The following is a 20,487-nucleotide window of genomic DNA, read 5'->3' as shown; positions in this document are numbered from 1 at the left end:
GTACACTGGAGGACAGGCTGAGAATTTGCAAGGTTCTTGACAGCCCAGGGTGGGAGAAGGGGCATGGTGCAAGAGAGAAATGCTTCGTGTGAAGGCAGCAGTGACTAACAGCAGAAGTGGAAAATGGAGGGGAAGGGGAAGAGCTGTTTTTAGGTGGAAAAGGAACTGGAGGCTGAGGCTGAACACCAGACAAATGTGACTCAGTGTCATGTTGCTGTGAAAAGGCAAACATCCTCCCCAGGTATTTAAAGAGTGTACAAGACTTGCAATGAGACTGGCTTGACATTTAGGAGAGAGGGTCTGGGTCACCAACCCAGGTGAGAAGCAAATAGTCAAATGTGAAGAGAAAGGACTGAGAAGCAGAAAATCTACTAACTGGACCACCTTTCAGTGTTCTGGTTTTAAGCTAAGTGGCCACAAGGTTAAGTAAGAGCCCTTATAGGAAAGGGAATTGTTTGCCTTAGCTGCTCTGAAAACTGAATATAAGGAATAGCAGGTATAAATTAAATTGATGGATAAATAAATCAGACATGATAGGAACTCTCAAACAGGCAGTGCAGTGCTGCAGAAGACACAAGGTGTGTCACTGGAAGCATAAGAACAAGTGGTGCTAACCTGTTGTAGTAGACTGACACCCAGTATGTATGCTGAACGGGGATAGAGGCCTGGACTAAAGGACTTCCTGAGGTCCCTTCCAGTGCTCTTGTACTATTTTTCTTTGGGGTGTTTTTGTGGTTTTTTTTTTTTTTTAGATTGGTTAAGATAAATGCAAATACTGTGGAAGCTGTTTAGTGGCAAGCTGTATGTTGGAGTGTTATGGAAAAGGCTGGCTACTTGCATCTCCTGTGTCAGCTTTGGGAGCAGGGAGAAAGCTGTATAGCTTGTGGGAAGGAGCTGTGTGCTCGGAGAAGGCCTCCTGATCCGTTAAGGTGAAACTCACTCCTTCCCTTTGCCCCAGTGAAGTGGTCCAGGCACACTTGAGCATTACTTAGGGTATTGTTCTTGCCCTCACTTCTGTGGTAAGGAGTTGTGTGTCTAATGACTAATCCTGAGCCTCCTTCTGTATGTTAAAAACAGTAACCCTCTTATGCCAGGGATGCCTGATACAACACTACCCAAACACTACCACACATCCAGTAGTGCCTAGGTTTGTACTTGCCCGCATCTTTTTGAGGTATGAAAAGCCTCCTTGCAGCTGAATAACCAACACAAACCTCTGTAGACCATGAGGATGGATACGTGGAGGAAGACAAGCAGAGGTCTGGAATAGGCCCAGCTAAGCCCATAGTCCAGACGCCTGCAATAACTGATGACCATTTAACAGATGTCTTGGCAAGAACGAGCAACAGAATGTTTACTCCATGTTGCTCCAGTTCATGGACTGGGTATCAGAAGGTTGTTTCTTCACTTCTTTGTGAGCATTGCAAAATTGTTTCATCTTGCAAAGAATACTATTGGCACTTAGGTCTTCTCTTTTGCTGAAGTTTACCTCAAGTATATTTAAGAGAGTTCCTTCATTCCCCTGTGTGCCACTCCCCCCCTCCCCCACTAAAAATGAGAAAGTAACAGGTTTTTTCCCTTGCAAGAATACACCCCTACTTCTAGTAGCAGTTGTCTGTCTTTTCCATCTTAGGATCAACTCTTTGGTGCCAAATTGCACAGGGTTCCAAGTAAGGTCTTGTAGTTCCTTGTTCAAAGGTACTAATATGTCACTATCTCCACTAAAGATAACTGAAAATCTGCTTAACGCTACCTAGAAAACCACTGGTTTAGAAATCAGTTGTGCATAACTTTTCAGCGGAATGAGAGATTGTCTCTGATTTGAGCAGATAAATAGAGAAAAAAACTTTCATTATCAGTCTGTAAGATTTAATTTGGCCAACAAATCCAGCTATATAGTAAGATGATCAGCTCAGCATTGCCAATGTCTTGATCATACACTTGGTTCTAGTTCCATGTTCTAGTAAAAAATGAAACAATCTCTTTCCCAAAGTCACCTACCTTCATCCAGATGATTCCTCTCTCAGTCAAGGATCTGGGTAAAGAGGAGACACTAATACTTTTACTCAGTCCTGTTGCTGCCAATTATTAAATACATAGCTAGAAACAGAACAGATAAATTCAGCTATCCTGTAAGTAATGTCTTAGAAACTTACCCACTAAAAACGATTCTAAGGTGACCTGTGTATGAAAAATGCTCTGCATTTGTCTTGATGTTCTTGATTAGACTTTTCTCTAAAATCTATTCAGTCTTTGAGGAGTATTGAGATCACAGTAGCAAGTTTAGAGTCACCAGGTTGCACTGGCGAGGCTGCACCTCAAATACTGTGTTCAGTTTTGGGCCCCTCGCTACAAGAAAGCCATTGAGGTGTTGGAGCGTGTGCAGAGAAGGGCAACAAAGCTGGTGAAGGGTCTACAGCACAAGTCTTATGAGGAGCGGCTGAGGGAACTGGGGTTGTTTAGTCTGGAGAAAAGGAGGCTGAGGGGAGACCTTATCACTCTCTACAACTACCTGAAAGGAGGTTGTAGCAAGGGGGGGTCGGTCTCTTCTCCCAAATAACAGGTGATAGGACAAGAGGAAATGGCCTCAAGTTGCACCAGGGGAGGTTTAGATTGGATATTAGGAAAAATTTCTTCACCAAAAGGGTTATCAAGCATTGGAACAGGCTGTGCAGGGATGGTTGAATCACCATCCCTGAAGGTATTCAAAAGACGGGTAGACGTGGTGCTTAGGGACATGGTTTAGTGGTGGTTTTGGCAGTGTTAGGTTAATGGTAGGACTCAATGACCTCAGAGGTCCCTTCCAACTTAAATGATTCTATGATTCTAAGTCTCTTATTTCTCTTTGAAATCTGTTTTCTTAGCTTAATGTGTTACTTTGAACTTGGAGACGCTTAAGTTCCTGTTATGGGACTCCTAGTATTTGAGGATTAGAAACAAAAATATATACTAAACCGCGAGATTTGAATTTTTTCTGTCTTTCTCTCTGCCACAGGTATTGCAGCTTCTGGTGTCCTGTCCTCAGACTCATGAAACTTATTCTTTTTGAACCTCATTAGTTGCCTTGAAAACAAAAGCAAAATCCTTGCCCTGACAGCTGAAGCACGCCTAGGTTATCATGAATCTCTGTGTCCTGAAAATTGCACTGGCCTCGCTTCCTTCTTCCCCTTTGTCTCCATTCTGTTATGGTTTAACAGTATTTTGGATCTTTCTGTACAAGACACAGCTGTTTCTGGTTAAGAGGGGTGGGAGTATAGCCAAAAGTACCTAATCCTACAGTCCCACTAGCCTGGGGTAAATCCAAACCGGGTTGACCTCTGTTAAGTGCAAATTATAGTGCAAGCACCTACTTGCTTTCTGGGACAGATGGTGGGTGTAAAATACTCAGCTATGGATATTTTTGAATCAGGACTGTCAAAGTGGGTACTGAATATGAAATTTTTCTAGGAATATGAAATGGACTTGACACCGTTAGCGTTGTTGAGATTGGACCAGTTTTTAACTCTTTTTCTTTTCTTTTTGGCTGTTGGCTATCACTCCCTGCATCAATGAAAAGAAACTAAGTGAGCATTAGTTTCTTTCTAAAAGCAGCCATTTGTATTGTATGCTGAAGCAGAAACATCTGATAGCGTTTTATGGGCAGATATTGCAGTTGAGTGAGTGAAATGTTAAAATACAAACCGTGCCTTTTCTTCTGGTCTTTTGCTGAAAGGTTGACTCAAAAGGGGTCTGAGTATTGACCTGGAGCGGCTTGACATCGAGCAGCGCGCTACCAATTGTTCTAATGTCAGCTTTCTTCCTAAGATAAAAGGGAGATGGGATTCTTTCTTTTTAAGCTGAAACGGGCAGCTAAAGGGAGAATGCTCCAGCACAATACTTTAATCAGAAAAGGAGCAAGAAACAAGTATAACAGAAGCTGTTCAAAACTTTACTTTGAAGCTTTCCGTTTCTACTGAGTCCTTTTAATCTGTAGTATAACCTTTTCCTAACCTGCTCTTCTCTGCTACAGCATTTAGTTTCTCTAATTGTATTTCGCTTCCTAGAATCCTTTGCTGTCATAAAAACGAATGTTTCTCTTACGTCTTAATATAGAACCTACTGATACTTTACATTTTAACATCATGTTCTTAGCCATTATGAAACTTCCTTTTTTTTTTTTTTATTCTTGTGGGCTCTGCTGGGCACCATGTCTCCACTGTTCCTGTTAAAATTGCAGGTAGCCTGGGGTAGAGGTTCATTGTTCAAATTTTGCTGCTTAGAAAGCCAGGCTTTTTGCAGTTTTGCTCTGCCCCATGTGCCCGTGTCCATCCCTGTGGGAGGAGAAGGTAAAGATCTTCCAGGTATTGAGTTCTCATATACCTTATGCAAAAATAGCCGATGAGGGTGCCAGCCTTTTGAATTGCCCTTGCTGAAAGATGGCTTGCTTGAGTTCAATCCTTATTAGACAGCACATTTGTAGTGAGAAGAGCCTGTAGGCTCTAACAGCACCTCCTGCAATGAAAAAGCTAGTCGATGTTGAGAGACGACGCCATGTGAATCCAGACTCTGCCTGTTCTTGCATTCATAGTGTCACATAAAGATGACAGCTGGTACTTCTAACATACCAAAGTGGTGGCCAGGTGCCCCTGACCACGCTGCTCACCCACACCCGCTACAGCTGATGTTCCAGATCTAAGTGCGTAGGAGCTGCGATATATGAACAACTGTCACACCCACCACAACATCAAACTTAACATTAAAAAGCTGGAAGGAATGCAGTATGCAGTTCAACAAAATTTGAGTGTCAGATCTAACAGGAGTGATACTTATCTATGGATTTGGTTATCCCATGATTAATCAACCTTCTGTTTGGATGAAGGTTGCACTTTGGGGTTGTCAGCTGCACCTGCATGGTTTTTAAGTGAGCATTTTATTGGGACTGAGGTGTGAATGCATCTGTGCTCCTGCTGCCTAGTGGAAGAGACTAGTGGAAGTTTAGAGGCTAATGCATTGAGTAATGGGCCCAATTCCTTGCAGCAAGCATTTAAGGAATATTCTCCCTTCTCCTCCCTCACCTCTATTGGTGGGGGTAGGGATTGGGACTCCTATGTCTGGTGCTTCCCTCACTTGCACAGTGTACCCTGAAGCCCTTTATCCCCACAGACTTTGGTTCTAGAGGCAGGAGGCCAAAACCAAGTGATAATTTCTATAAAGAAAACAAAATGTTATGTTTGTTTAAGCAGTTTTGGTGTGGCTATTGCTTTTCTTTTCCCATTGAGACTAGCTGAACTCACTGTTCTGCATACTGGTGGGGCTTGAATCCTTCCTAAAGAAAGGAGACGCATGGATAGATTTTAAGTTTTGCTTTCTGTGACCACTGCTGTCATGTCACCACAGCCATTGTAAGTTGCCTTCTCTGCAATTTAGAAGGGGGAGGAGAAAGTAAGCAAGCTTTTAAACTCAAGTAAAAAGAGTTAGGTCTTCTAAGCAGAGTCTTCAAGTGCCTCTTTTGTTGTCTCTTTAAGGACTCTGTACTATACTTCTCACTAGGTGTTCTTTTATAGTTATTCCTGGTTTTGTACAGACTGTATCACTTGTCATTATAGTGCTTCTACCACTAACTTGTTTGGAGCAACCCAGGGCTGTAAGAAACGTGTAATCTCACTTCATAAACAGGCACTTCAGTGTAGTGCTGCACTGGTGCCTAAGAATAATTTGATCACTGTAGTTTAAGTTTGAGTATCTGCCTCAAATGCTCTCTGCTGGACTGGAGCCTAAGAGACCGAATAGATGAGTGTTGTCAATTAACTCCCAAACTGACAGCCTCAAAAATTTCTTAAGAATTCCTTCTTGATGTTTGTTGAAAAGTACAACCTGTTTGCTTTGACTACGCAAGGAGTTTAAGTACCTGCCACTGTTACATTCCTAAAACTCAGTGGCAAGTTGTGTGACTGGATTGCTCCCTAAACATAGCATTTAATTAGCTTTTAATAAACATTTTATATACTTACAATGGCAATAAGTTTTTTTTTTACCAGGTCTGAGTATAAGTGGTGGAAACTAACATTAAGACCCACGATCAAAAGGAAAAACCCACGTTCCCTGAAGAACGCATCAGTTGCAATTTTTTTGCCAAGGTTTGAGAACAACCACAATCTACTGAGTGATAGCCCTAAGGCCCTGAAGGGAGAACAATGTGGCTAGAGGAGAGACTACAGAGGATTTTTATGATAAAAAGCCATTATTTCCCTCCTTTCCTACCACTATGCATATTATAGCCTCAGTCTTGCTTATAGGATTAATAATTGGCATGGCTGACTGCACAATGAGTGTGTGCTCTGGAAACTTATTTCCGCTAGGGAAAAACACAAGGCTGTTAAACGGCCTTTTGATTTGTGAGTGACACAAATTAAAAAAAAAAAACTCCAAGGTGAGTGGTGAGGAATGTTAATATCCTTTGAATCTAGAGAAGCATATAAGCATGTGCTTAAATAAATGCATGTGTGGTACTAATTTAAAAATATAGTCTAGTAACACGCTAATAGCAGACTGACATGAAAACTGTTACACCAAATGCAAAAGTATGTGTGGCTGATACAACCACTCCCCTGTCCTTACAAGAAGAACAGGGAGGGCAAAGGGAAATGACTCCTTTTCAAAGCAAACTGGTTATACTGGTATAAAACCTACAGGTAGATCAGCTGAAGCTTACAGGAGTCAAGTGCACACTCGGCTCTCTACTAAAGTGAGGGTGAACTGTGTTTGCTACGCTGCTCTACTCCTGAATGCTGTCACTGGAGATCTCTAGGGCTTTTGATCGCTGCCATCAGTAGAAGTTTTTTGAGCAGGCTTCCCCAATCTATGCATATTTATTTATAAATTATATACATGTACTACTGTGCTAATATACTATGTACATTATAAAACATACAAAAAATAGGAATTTAAAAAGGATGAGATAAAGATGAAATAAACTTTATTTAAAAATCTTATTTTATTTATTAACAATAAAAAAAAATACACTTTTCTTCCAGCACCCCAACAGATTGTCTTGTGCACTCCCTGGGGTGGGAGCATCCCATGTTGGAGACCACTGCATGAGGGGCTATGAAAGGATCTTGATATGAAGTTCTTATGTAGGCAGCCAGACAGTTCCTGGGAAGCAGGACTGTGATCATTTGTGTCCAGCTCTGCCAGAAGGTGTCTTCAGTCCAGGCCCAGAGAGAGAATTTCTGTACAGTGACTTGCCTCTCTCTGCCAGGCGTTACTTACTACCAGACCCAGATATAGTATTTAGCCGTGATGAAAAATAGCGTGTTCACCAGCTTCCTCTGTCTTCTCTCTCCCTTCTCCCTCCTCCCCAAATAAATAACATTCTAGCTTGCCTAGCGGGCTTGAGGTTTTGATGATACCAGGTTATAAGAACTCCAGACCCAGCCTTGCTAATAATCTCAAGGAGCTTTTTTTTGCTACTAAAACATCGATGGGTGTTATAGCACTTAGGACCTAGTTGAATCTGGCCCTAACAGAGGAATGTAATCAATTCTTGATGTGGAAGGGAAAATGCTACCTATTCAGGGCTATTCACAGTTAGTGAGGAGGAAAGAAGCCGCATCAGAGATCATCTGAAGAAGCTGGTGGGGTTGAATGAGACGCAGCAGGTCTCTTACTTTTCTTAATTTTATTTTATGAAGCAGTCGACATAAATAATGAATGAGTGGAGAGAAATGTTGCTTAAATGAGAGACCTTTGCAAACGTAGCAACAAGCAGCTGAGGAAGTGGAAGGGCAATACAAAGGAGCAAATCTGTCTATAATATAAAATGAGCTTTAGCAGTTAAGTCTGGAAGGCTTAGGAAGCAGGAGGCTCCCTATGGAGATACATATTCTCCTTCTGTATTTGCCTTGCTATTTCTGCACACAGAGACAAGGAGAGACTTAGCAATTGAAACTCGAGGTTCTCAGATACTCCTTTTCCTGGGGGATTCCATATTCAAAGAGTGCTTAAAAACCAAATCAGAAAACGAAAGAAGGTTTGGAAAGAGATGAGCATTCTTGGTGCTGGAGCTGCAATGCTGTTATCCTGGGTGGAGCAGCAGCAGGATAGGCTGATCTCTCCTGGAAAGCAAGCTGACACTGGGGTTTCTGATAAATGAACACTGACTTGAGGCAGTGTCTCAGGGCAAGAAGGGGAGGGGTGTCTCAGCTTTCTAGAAAACACAGTGGTAAAGAGGCAGAGGTACTTGGATGTCAGTAGCAATAAAAGGAAGAAGAGTTTTGCCATGTGAGAGCAATGACTTGCTTAAATAACCCTTAATTGTTTGTTGTTTAAGTGGAGGCTGTGAGGCAGCTAGAGAATTGAGTTTTCCTTGTAGAAAACATTGTGGTCCTAGATAAACACTGATGTGTGCCACACAGATGTTGGGCGCTTTCTTGACGGCCGGGACTGGCCAAGGAAAGGACTTGCAACAGCAGCTTTATGCGAGTTTTTTCATATCTGCTATGAAATTAAATTGATTTTGGTGAGTTGACTGGCTGGACTATACAAAAGAATACGTTTCTACCTTTGCTCACTTGCACAAATACGTACATCACCTTTTTGGTGTTTTGTTTTTAAGCCCACAGAATTTGAATCCACACTTTAAGAGTTTGAATGTTTCTTCCATTATGTTGAGAATGATTGAAGAGGGTGAAGGTGCGGCATGCTCATGCCTGTAGATTGTAGGAAAAGAGGCAAGGAATACAACTTTCAACACTTTTGTTTAAAATTACACTGAATGTTACAAAATGCAAGAGAAAAGTCTCCAGCGGCAGACCTCCTTCACCAGTAGTTATGGCATTTAAGCTGTGCTTACCTGCTAATCAGGTATCCCTTGCCAGAAAGGGTTTGATGGAAAAAGGATGTATGGAAAGTATGACTGTAGATGTCAGTACTGTGTTAATTCACATGGGCCAGTGGTTGGAAGCAAGGGGGGAAAACATACTCAGAAACTTCCTTATTATTGTGTTATAAAGCATTACCTTAAGCATTCCACTGATTCTGCCTATGGCCTTCAGTCAGTCACAGGCTTTTGTTCTAGACAGATTTTTCCAAATTGTGGAGGATTTAGCTCTGGTATAGTAATCCAAGATCTGTTCTGAAACCTACTGCGAAGACTGCATGCTGCTTCTATAAGAGGAAGAACATAGCTAGGAAATGTGAAGCTCCAGTCACTGAGGTCTTGTGCTATAAATGTCCTAATCTGTGGTTACAGAATGGGAAGCTATTATTTCTGTTGTGATAATGGCCAGAAGCCTCTGTAAGAATCCTTAATGTGAAGTGCTTGGCACTTCGCAAACAGAAGGATATGCTTTGCAGTGGTTGTTCCCACGTTACTAATTTAAATTTACCTTGCAGGTGCATCCTGTATAACTATACCTGCAGATTCAAGGAACTGATGTTTGGGCCTGTTTTTGTATAGCAGAAAGTTCTACTGGTTTTGTCTTCCACTCTACTACTTAATATGACCCAGATTTCATCACCAGCAACTTTTTTTTTTTTTCTTTCATGTGAGCACACCATAAAGTTCTTTGAAAATCTCTGCTGTATGAAGTCTGTTGCTGCTAGGTCTAAAGTGAGAAATACAAGCTATTTCTTCCTTTTATAAGCTGAGGTATGTTCTTATAGTGTATTAAATCCTATGGAGTCTTCTAGCTTTTGTTGATTCATATGTTGGCAGCCCCCAGGAAGAGTGGAGAAGATGATCTCCAAGTGTAGCTGTGATTGGGTCTGATGGATGGCTGCCAGTAAGCAGTGCCTGTATGGTGACCTCAGATCTGTTCCCTGCCTGATCTCAGAGTAAAGCATACCAAGGCTGTGCTTGACAAGATGTACTTTGGCTCCAAAGTTACAAAGCATGTCTCCTGAAGGAGAGAAGCTCCTTCCTGGAGGAAGACACATGATGCTCCTCTTTGCACACCTAGTTCCTGATGGCTTGTGCCCTGGCAGCTGTGTGGCATGGCATGGGCCGTGGGGGCAGCTGGCTGCTGAGCAGTTACGTTGACTGCACACGGTAGCTGGGCAGAGGTTGCAGGAGCGGAGCTGTGTTGCTGAGGGACTGCTATTTCTAGATCCTGCTCTGACTTCACTGCACTGTTTAGCTCTGAGTTGTGCTTCTGGCTTGCCCTCTGCCGATACAACTCCCTGAAAGCCCTCCCTAGGGGTACAGTGGTTTGTAAACATGTCTGTGTCACCCTGGAGTTCGCACAGGCAGTACAAGCAGTAAATTCACTTCTTTGCACAGATGATTGCATTTTTTATTTTATTTTTTTTTCACACTTCATAGTTGAAGAAATGCTCTGGTTTCTTAAAACTGGGAAGTTGTGGGTTTTTAAGAGTTATTTGGAAGCCTAAGCAGTTGGAGTGCTGTGGAGTGTGTCATGTATCCTATGTGTGGTAAGAGGATTAGGGATGTTGATGTGCATGGTATATAGAAGTCATTTATTGAACTTTCCATCCGCTTGGCTATTTTGAGTTCAAATGTTCAGACAGCCTGCGGCACTGGTCACTTCTAAGGGCAGGCAGAACAAGGATGGAAAAAGGCAGTCTAACGATAGGGGCAGGAGTAAAAGGGCAAAAAGAAAACAGCGCATAAACTGTTACTGTGCATGCATAAAGGAGTCCTGGCTCTAGCAAAGATTGCACATGCATGACCTCCACTTTCATCTTCTTAGTTGTCCTAAGAAAATATTTAGACTTTCTTCTGCCTCTAAGCCTAATGTACCAGCAAGGAACATGCGGTTTGTAACTGTTTGTCTCAAGGTTTTTGAGGGTGTTGGGGATGAACATGGAGAATGTAAAGGGGGATGATTACAAGTTTAAAAGCAGCTTTGTAAATGCATGTGTGTTATGATCTTCTCTGATAGAGATGGTGCAGCCTTCAACTGAGGGTGCCTGTAGCTGAAGTGTTGATTTATTTTATTATTGTGATCTCTAAAGTGACGAGAGTTCCTTTGTCTCCCAGTCTGGGGCGAGCACAGCTGAGAAACCTTGTCTTACTGGGCAGTTTGTGAAGCTCACCTAGAAATGCATGTGCATGATTTCCTAGAGACAGCAGGAAAATCCAAAGGAGGCTGGTACAGCCCAAAGGAAGCAGGTTTAGAAAAATAACGTGAATATCATTCCCATAGAGTTTCTGGCACCAACTTCCTTGGGCGGATTCTGGTTTTTCAGCTCTTCTAGCTGGACTGAAGCAAGAGTGCTCCACTCATCACCCTCTCCCAAGTGGGCGTAGCAATAGGTGCTTAGTCCTGTGCCTGGGAAATAGCATTGAACGTTTTGGGGACTATGTGCTTACCCTAACAACTATTCTCTGTCTTCTCCAGGAAGAGGCTGTAGCTGCCGGGAAGCAATTGCAGAGACCGGTACTGTAGCTACCTTAGCTCATGTGGGATGGAGATGAATCATTAGGAGGTCGTGTACTGAAATGAATGTTCTTGCATGAAAAGGTTGTCTCTAATGCTTTACTGGACTGTCTGGATTTCCCGTTGATAAATTCTTACTTCTTTTTTTTTTTTTTTTTTAAATAATCAATTTTTGAACAAACCAAGAAAACATTTCCTCATGAGACTTAGTCAAAACCAAGAGGTTCATTTTTCTGTGGCATATGCATGAGTTGCATGTAAATGCAGGAATTGACAGGAAGGCTTTCAGCATCTCATTAGTTGGGTCACTTGCTTATTGACTTTTATTTACGAAAGATAAATTAAATGTCCTGATGATTTGCCTGGAAAACATACTAGGCTATTTTTCTTTCTTCAAATGCAAAATCCGTCCCTTTGGAGGCAGGGTCTTGACATCAAATACTGCTAATGCTTATACAGGTGGATTTTTATTTTAAATTGCCAGAAAGGATCAAGTTGCATGTGGGTAATTGTATCTGTGAACAGTGTGCATTAGAACAGACCAGGAGCCCAGGAGAAAAAGATGTGAAGATGGATTGCATCTCCAAGAGCTGCCTGTGCAGGGAGGCTCCCCGCCATGGGACCATCCCAAAGCAGCCTTCTGGGATTTAGTTACGAGGGGTCACCCTGCTGGCAATGGAAGTTGTGCTGACATAAAACTATCCATGCTGCTTTGTAGAGTTATTTCATAAACGTGCACAGCTGTGCCTACAGCCAGATGTGTAACCGCTCTGTGATCTAGCAAAAACTGAATTACAGATGATGTACGAAGTCAGCGTGTTGATGGTTGTCTCTAACCTGCTAGATATGCTTGTTGTCAGCTGGACCGTCAGGAGCAGCCAGTCTGCTCTGATGGTTGAGTGCAGTAAAATGTTAAAAGAAAGTGCAATGGACTATTGCCATGGAAGATACTGCAGCAGAAAATCCCCTGATGAGGGACAAGCATGTTCAGTCCCTCAGCCAAATGAATAATGTCCAAAGGATTATGTAAGCTGAAACGATACGGTACTGTTTCAGCATTAACTCTGCTGCTTTAAGGTGTTTGGCTTTCTAAAATTATATTAACCACAAGACCTTGCACCAGTGTTTGGGAGGTTCTGTTGGACGTTGGTAAGGTGATTGGTAGGTTGTAAATCTCACCACAGAAATGAAGTAAATATATGATGAAATATGTCAACATTACCTGCAGTAGGCTTTTTACTCTTTCTGCTTCACTTGCCACAGTGTGAAGGCTTTGTAGCTTTAAAATGTGATGGTAAACACAAATAAATACTCTTAATTGTTTTTTGACCATGGCTTAAATATACAATAAGCCATATTTTCATGGAATGCTGCCACAACATCTCTCAAATGTTCTCATTCTCAGACCAGTGCTGTTGGTCAATGGGAAAGGTTTAAGACCTGCCTCCTTGGTCCCCTGAAAATGCCTAGAAATTTAAGTATTTTCATTCAGTGTCTTATCACACATGGTAGCCTGCTGAGTGACAGCCAAAATTCTTTACCCTTGGCATCCCAGTCATCATCTTGGTGTCCCACTGAAGTTCTTCACCTTGTCCAGACTGAACTGCCAGCTCGTGCAGAGCAGCATGGGGCAGGAGGAATGGGCAGGGTGCCTCGGTTATCACCCCAGGCCATGGGAGGACACTGTCACATCGAGTGGGAAGGCTGTCTTATATTGGGTAGGAACAGGTACATTACTTGTCCCTGGCCTGTGCCAGGTTGGCATGCTAGACTTGACTCTCAAGGCTTTCCTATAATGCTGAACAAAGCGAGATGAGAATCTGCATCCAGTACCTAGCAGGGAAGCAAGATAAATTGCAGGGAGTTCCTTAGTTTACTAAATACTTTGCTAAATTTTACCATTTAGTTTAAATTTTACTGTTTGGTTTACTAAATAAGTTCTTTATTTAACTTGTGCTGTCTGGTGTGGAGGCCAGGGACTCTTGACCAAAGTCAGCACGAAGCAGCTGTGTGCTGGTTTTCAGTCCTTTTTTATTTGTCCTTGGAACACTTTTTGACCCGGCTTCTAATTCTCCGTATAGATAAGAGTGCAATGTGTGGATCACTATTGCTGATGCTGTGAGGAAAACAATTCTTTTTAATGCTGGGGAGAGAAGAGAAAGTGCCCTTTCACGGAAGCTGTTTGGAACAATTTTTGCGACTATGGTTATTACGTGCAGATGTGGAAGCCTTGTATAGGGGCTGGAAAAGTGCAGCCAAATCACACTTTGCTAAATAGCTTGGAATAAACTTAACTGAAACCAAACATAGAGCAAAAGTGTGTGCTGCTAAGCGCCCAGGCAAGGGTGCAAGGTAAATTTCTGGGGGAAGGTGACCTAATAAAAACTTACCCAGAAGCATGGGCTGCTGAGAGAGCCCTTATGGTCTAAAAGAAACATCTTTAGAAAGACTACGTCCAGTTTCTTGTTTCTCATGTAAGAAAACCAATATAGTGTCTGGGAATTGTGTGTTGTTTGGGGTTTTTTTTATTGCATCTACGTAGGTTTGCTCTGAGCTCCAAGCGACTCCACAGTATGGATCACGTTTTGATCACTTATATAGAATTCTTGTGCTAGGCTAGGCAGTCCTAAAGGCAAATGAGATTCACCAAACAAAACAGCAAATGCAAACATCTACTTGCCCTGAAACATTGGTGGCGTTTCAGGGGGTTGGACTAGATGATCTCCAGAGGTCCCTTCCAACCCATTCTGTGATTGGTCAGAACCACAGCTAGCATAAATTAGAATGATTCCTTTGGCTTGACAAAGTAGACTTGTCACTGAAGCTTTTGTTGTTTTTTTTAATGAAGATGAATGAAATACATGCAGCAAAATGTTCTACGTTAAAGACCCGGATGCTTGCTGCCCAGTTCCTACAGGAGAGCACTATCTGAAATAAACTGGAATAAAAAGCAGAAGAGAACTGTCACATGTACTTACTTCAAGCTGTCTTGACAGGCTTGTCATAAGGCCGTCGGAGTGGCTGTGGTTTGAGAATGGTCTGATGTACATTTCTTCCAGGCCATTAGGAATAGAGCTGATACGAAAACTGATTTTCTGGCAAGCCAGATAAGCTCCAGTGCTTCCAAAGCTTACGTGAGGGAACTTAGTGTGAAACCAAAATTCTGAAAAATCTCACTCAGGAAATATTAAAACATTGTTTTTCATTTTGTTTCTGTTTTTTCAGCTCTTTGTATTGGTCTCTACTCATTAAGAAAGATGAAAAATTGTTTAAACTGTCTGTCATATTTCATCAATTGACACTGTCTATGAAAACATCATGATTTTTTTGATGAATGTGTATTTTCTGACAGAACTCTTCCATCGGCAATTTTTAATGTTCTCTAAATAAGACACAAAAATCATGTTGTGTACTTTTGGAAAAGTGACTTCTCAGGAATATAAATCAGTCTCTAATTGCTTGGACTTAGGAAGAGGGAATTAATTGGCTTTTCAAACCCTGGTCTTTGAAAGCTGTGCCATATGTCAGAGGAGAAAATACTTTATATTGCCAAAAAAATAACAGGTTCTGGATAGATTTTTCTTAGGTGTGTATCTGTGTATAATACACTAAATGAGCTATCCTCATGCGTGACTACAAATAGGTAGATTTTTGCACAAAGAGGAAAATAAAATGACTTCTAAATTGTTAAACTGATGCTTCTACCACACCTGTGCCTGATATTGGGTTCTGCCCAGTTGCTAGTGTAGTTAAATTTCAAAGTCAACACTGGATTAGCTCTGTACAAGGTTTGTTTCCAAACCATGCCATTGGGATTGGCGTACATATGGTAATACCTGGGCCTTTCAAGATTATGGGATATTTTATCATGAACCTCCGTTACGCTTTGAATGAGAGCATTAAGTCTTTTGCCTGGCAGAAGAAAAGGAGAATTTTCTTCCACTGCATTTTCTTCTTACACATCTGATTTATCCTGTCCAAAATGACAATGCTTTTGACCTCCTTAAGATTTGTATATTTTGTTGTAAGCACCAATAGATTACAGTAGGTTTTGAAACTTTCTGTCTTTTGGTCTGAGTCTGTGAACTCTGAGCTACTAAATAACAGGTTAGTAATCAGAACAGGAAAAATGGAAAAGGATAAATTAACCTATTAAAGTGCTCAAATTACTTAGTCCTGCAAACCAGTTAAGTAAGAAAAAAGCAATTAATTCACTTGCAGTTCTTATTTTTTTCCTAATGTGCTGCTCAGTAAGGAAGGCTAGAAACACTGGTGACATTGGAGCAGGGGGAAGAATGTGACTAGTGGGGGCCCCATCCAAGAGAGAAGACCAGAGACTGTAGGAGAACACGCAGGGACTGCCTGAAGGATGGTCACACAGAAATTTCCCGTGAACTTTTTCTTAAATCTTAAATTTTTTTCTGCAATGTGTACGTTTGCTGAGATGTTGAGCATGCAGCCTGCTCTCTCGTTAGGCATCGGACCCAGCAAGGCCGCTGCAGTTTGCCCTGAGCTGAGTTGAGCCAAAATGGGCTCTGCAGAGTGTGCAGTCTGAGGGTGAGGTGCCAGCCTCAGCTCCACATCGTATCTCCAGTACGAAACACAATCAGCTTTCCCTGCTTAGCTTCTTCATTTATTTTGAGTCTATTCTTACAATTTAAATAGCTATGGTTCTGGGGGAGATACTCCTGCTGAGTGCAAAGCAGGAAATGGAACGAACCTGGTCAAAATATGCTCTAGTAGCAGTAATGACTTGCAGGGTAATTGCTGCTGATGGCACATGCGAGTTTTTGCTGGTGGACAGGGTGAGAAGGAAGGAGAGTTTGTATGCGCACATTGTATCATAACAGAGGAAGTTTATGTTATTTTACACATTCCGCAAAGTCACTTAAGCAAACCCCAAGTGCTAGTGCTGGCATGTGTGTGCTGCACGGCCAGAGGTTACCCAGTAGAGCTCTGTCCCCACCACTGGGTCTAGCCGCATGTTTGGAAACTCCAAGAGTGCTTTTGTGCTTTGACTCTATAACTTACATTGGACAGCCTGACTGTTTTTTAAAGCAAAAAAAACCCCATACATAAATAAATGTAGAATCATAGAATGGTTTGGGTTGGAAGGGACCTTAAAGATCACCTAGTTCCAACCCCCCTGCCATGGGCAGGGACACCTCCCACTAGACCAGGCTGCTCAAAGCATATTCTCCATGCGCACAATTTAGGGCAGAGGAGAGAGAGAAATCTGAATTTTACAGTCATGATTGTATATTCATTCTGAGAATGGAAGACTAGGCAAAGCTGCTATTTTATTTGACTGAGTAAAGCTTTGAAAGGTAAATGGTGCATGTATGGAACACTGAACTCTTTTCATATCAGTATTTTCTGGGTAAATGCCATTTAAGTCAATGTAAAAATCCTTAAAAAGTGTGAATTCACTATTTAGGTTGTGTATATGTATGCTTATATATGGGAATAGATATGCTTATATATGGGATGTATTTATGTACTTAGATAGAAAGTCATATTTAAATCATTTTAGACTAGTCGTTAACAATGCAAAACCCAATTCAAGTTAAAAATTCGGTTCTCTTCCTACAGAAATTCAATATCACTCTTGTTTTATTGCATATCAGTAAATTATGAATCAATTGTACTCGCTTTGACAATAAAGGCTGTTTTTTAAGACAATAAGATTATACAGGGGCTTTCAGAATTATATTTAGTCAACAATTATGTTGATGTTTGAGTCAGAAAGTGATTCAGCTCACTTTTTTAGAGCTGTGTGGGTTCTGCATAGTGAATAGGATACAAATCTTGCGTATTTATTTCAAGAAGGAGAGCAGATAGGGGATTCTGTGCGGCTGGAGCAGGACTGCTGGATAAGAAACGTCTGTCCTATCCAGGGTACCTGACAGTTTTCCATAATCGCTTTTCAAGGTAAACTTGTGCAGCTACTGAAAACTTAATTACATACAAGACTACCTTTTTGTGCTTCTGCCTGCTCTTGACTTCCTAAAGATGGAGTCCAAGCCTATTGTCCATATCTACCTGTCTCAAGACTGACATATTTCCACTTTATAAGACTTAATACTTTATGGATGCATTTTGGTTGCTGTAGGCAAGATTTAAAATGTTACCCCACACCCAACTTCTGCTTCTAAAGGCAAGACTTTAAAAACTACCTCTGTGCTCTTCCTGGAAGGTTTCCTGGGCACTGGAGCTATATTCAATAGCTACTCAAGACTTCCTATACAACTAGGAATACACTCTGTGCAGTGTGTCATTATCAGAAAGCCATATCTACTGTAGAATGTCAAAACTTAATCAAGTTGTGTAGAAGGAGGAAGTGATGTGCTGTAAGTCATTCATACAGAATCAGTTGTAGAGCATTTTATGTCAGCTATAACAGTCTACGAGGTGCTAGCAGAATATAAATCTCCGGATCAGAAGAAAAGAACTCTTTGTTAAGAGACTTTATTATTGCAATAGCAGTTAAGGTTAAGTAAGTGTATCTATTTTAGCCCCATAGTTTTCACTTGATAATGAAAACCTTTTATCATTTAAGCTGAATTTTTCTGCTCTGTCCTTACCAGAATATGGTTTGTGTGGGGCTCTTCACTCTGGTCTTGCTATATAGAGGGATGTGCTTTCAACTGAACTGTTTCGCTTCTAGTTTCTCAATCTCACAAATTAAAATTGGAACGTAATCTTTAAATATAAGTTTCTTTCCCCACTGCACTTGGAAAAAAATCCACTTTTGTTTGCATTTTTGGCGTTTTTTTCAATCTGAAGGTTCACTGTTTCAATGCCTTGGTGCTGTTTTTGCTGTCCTTCTAATACCTTCACCAGAATGTACACAAGCATTAAGACTTAAGAGCAAGTCCAACCACAGTATTGGTGTAGTTCCTTGTAGTAATGTTTCATGCAAAATTTCTGCAAACTATGTTTGTTGCCGTAATTTAGGATGTTAGGTGAGAAACGGGGCTAATGGACAATACGACCTGACCAATATATTAGGGGGTCTTTGCAGAGCCAGATCACAGAATGGCAAATCTTGTGCTCTGATTCAGCTGAGAGAGCTGATGCTGAGATCCACGCAGCCATGTAGTGCAAAGAAGACTTGCTCTTGTTAGGCAGAACTGCGAATGAGAAGCTGCATGTCTCCTGCTTTTGATCAGGAGGAGTGTTTTTCAGACAGTCACAAGGCTGTTAAACTAAGGCACAGTATTTATTGGATCCAACTCCTAGTTTAGGGTTACAATCATGACAGTGTCTTTTGCACAGGGATGTAGAACTGCTCTTAAGCACTGCCCTGTCCATTGGGTTTGTCCATGCTGTCCCCCCTCTCAGGTGTATTCATTCACACTGCTTCCATAGCAGAGCGGAGAATGTCCCTGTCTCCATAGCCCTTACCTGGTGACTAAAGCACTACCACGGAGTGGGAGCATGAAAAACACTACCTTGAAAATGGAGCTTAATTAGTTTATGGAAGGGATTAGAGGGGAGGCGGCTGTAAAGGCTGGTGTCTGAGTCCCTGGTATTGCAGGCTCAAATGTTCCTAATTCGGTTTAATGTAATCTGGTGCCTGACGGGATAACCTTGTTACACTGATATAGTGCTGCCAACCCCTACAGCCTCCTTTCCCTCCCCCACCCCGCTCTTTTCTTATGGAATAGTTGAAACTGGAAGAGAAGGTGCAAGATCAGTGAGAAGCTAGAGCAATGACAGCATGGGACTGCAAGGCTTATTACATTAATGTGAGAGTGCAGGATAAGGCTCAAATGTGGTGGCGGAGACACAGAACTCAAAAGCACGTAGACATGATCTGCATGGCTCTGTGTGCAGAGCAGAAGCAGATTTGAAAGCCACAGGGCTAATAACAACGAACACAGGGCAGGAATTGGAGGTGCAAAAGAAAGGTGGGATCAGGTTCTAGTGCCCAGGAATCATGTCAGATGGGATGGGGTCAATGCACTCTCTCTCTGGAGGGTTCAGACACCTTCCTTCTGGGCTGTTTTGAGGAGGGCACTGCTTTGATGTGCACATGGACAAATAAAAGACTATCCAGAAAAAAGGCCAAAACAGCTGCTGAGGCTAAAAGGTACAGATAGTGTATAAGTGGAAAAATTAAACACATGCTGCCTCACAGACCTTCATGTTACAAACTAACAAGTGTGCAGAGCAGAGGAATAAACTATTCAGTGTGTGTTACATTCGTTATATATAAGAGGAAGACAGAGAATATAGGGGAGAAGTTTCCTGATGAGATCTGTCAGACTGTGAGTACACTTTCAAAGGAATTAGCTGACATGCCATCACTTTGGCCTTATTTTCCTGCTTTAGGAAAGTTAATCCTGCTTTAAATTGCTGTGCCGTACATGCCTTGTGATGATCCAGAGTGAGCTTATCTTCCCTTCTTGCTTTTGTCCTAGGTCCAACACGAAAAATGCCCCTGACTGCCAGTGCCATGGACTTTTTTCAGCTCTTTGTCCCTGACAATGTACTAAAGAATATGGTGGTCCAAACCAACATGTATGCCAAGAAGTATCAGGAGAGATTTGGTAGTGACGATGCCTGGATTGACGTCACCTTGACGGAAATGAAGGCCTTCTTAGGCTACGTGATATCAACCAGCATCCACCACTGTGAGTCTGTTCTCAGCATCTGGAGCAGTGGCTTCTACAGCAACAAAAGCATTGCACTTATCATGACGCAATCACGGTTTGAGAAGATCCTGAAGTACTTCCATGTTGTGGCCTTCCGCTCGAGCCAGACAACACATGGCCTCTACAAAATCCAGCCTTTTCTGGACTCTCTGCAGAATGGCTTTGACTCTGCTTTTAGACCTTCACAAGCCCAGGTAAGAGCTAAGCTGTTGGCAGGGAGCGTCGCACCTACACGGTCTAGGTTGTCTTGCTCTGACTGAAAGCGCAGAGCACAGCTGCCTGAAGAAAAAGCTGGGTCTTCACAGTGTGAAGCCATGCTGCAGTGCCTCCGTGAAGCGTGAGAGAAGGCAGCACTGTTCTATCCCAGTGCTCAGCAATGTCTGACTTAGAGCTCTGCAGTGCAGGTATCTGGCATCTTTCAGTAGGAATGATGCTTTCCGAGCTGG

At 42.0% G+C, this 20,487-nt stretch overlaps 1 protein-coding gene across 1 annotated transcript in view; it reads left to right on the top strand.

The window, feature by feature from the left end:
* Nucleotides 1–20,487, top strand: part of PGBD5 (piggyBac transposable element derived 5) — a 75,676-nt gene that overhangs the window by 11,392 nt on the left and 43,797 nt on the right. Inside the window, exon 2 of the mRNA XM_063329062.1 lies at nucleotides 19,808–20,235. Within this exon, the coding sequence (XP_063185132.1) occupies nucleotides 19,808–20,235 (428 nt within the window). The remainder of the gene's footprint in view (nucleotides 1–19,807; nucleotides 20,236–20,487) is intronic.

Source organism: Chroicocephalus ridibundus, chromosome 3 (assembly GCF_963924245.1).
Source record: "Chroicocephalus ridibundus chromosome 3, bChrRid1.1, whole genome shotgun sequence".
In the NCBI taxonomy this organism is placed as follows: domain Eukaryota; kingdom Metazoa; phylum Chordata; class Aves; order Charadriiformes; family Laridae; genus Chroicocephalus; species Chroicocephalus ridibundus.
Note: the sequence above shows the minus strand (reverse complement) of the source record. Positions and strands in the feature narration are given on the sequence as shown.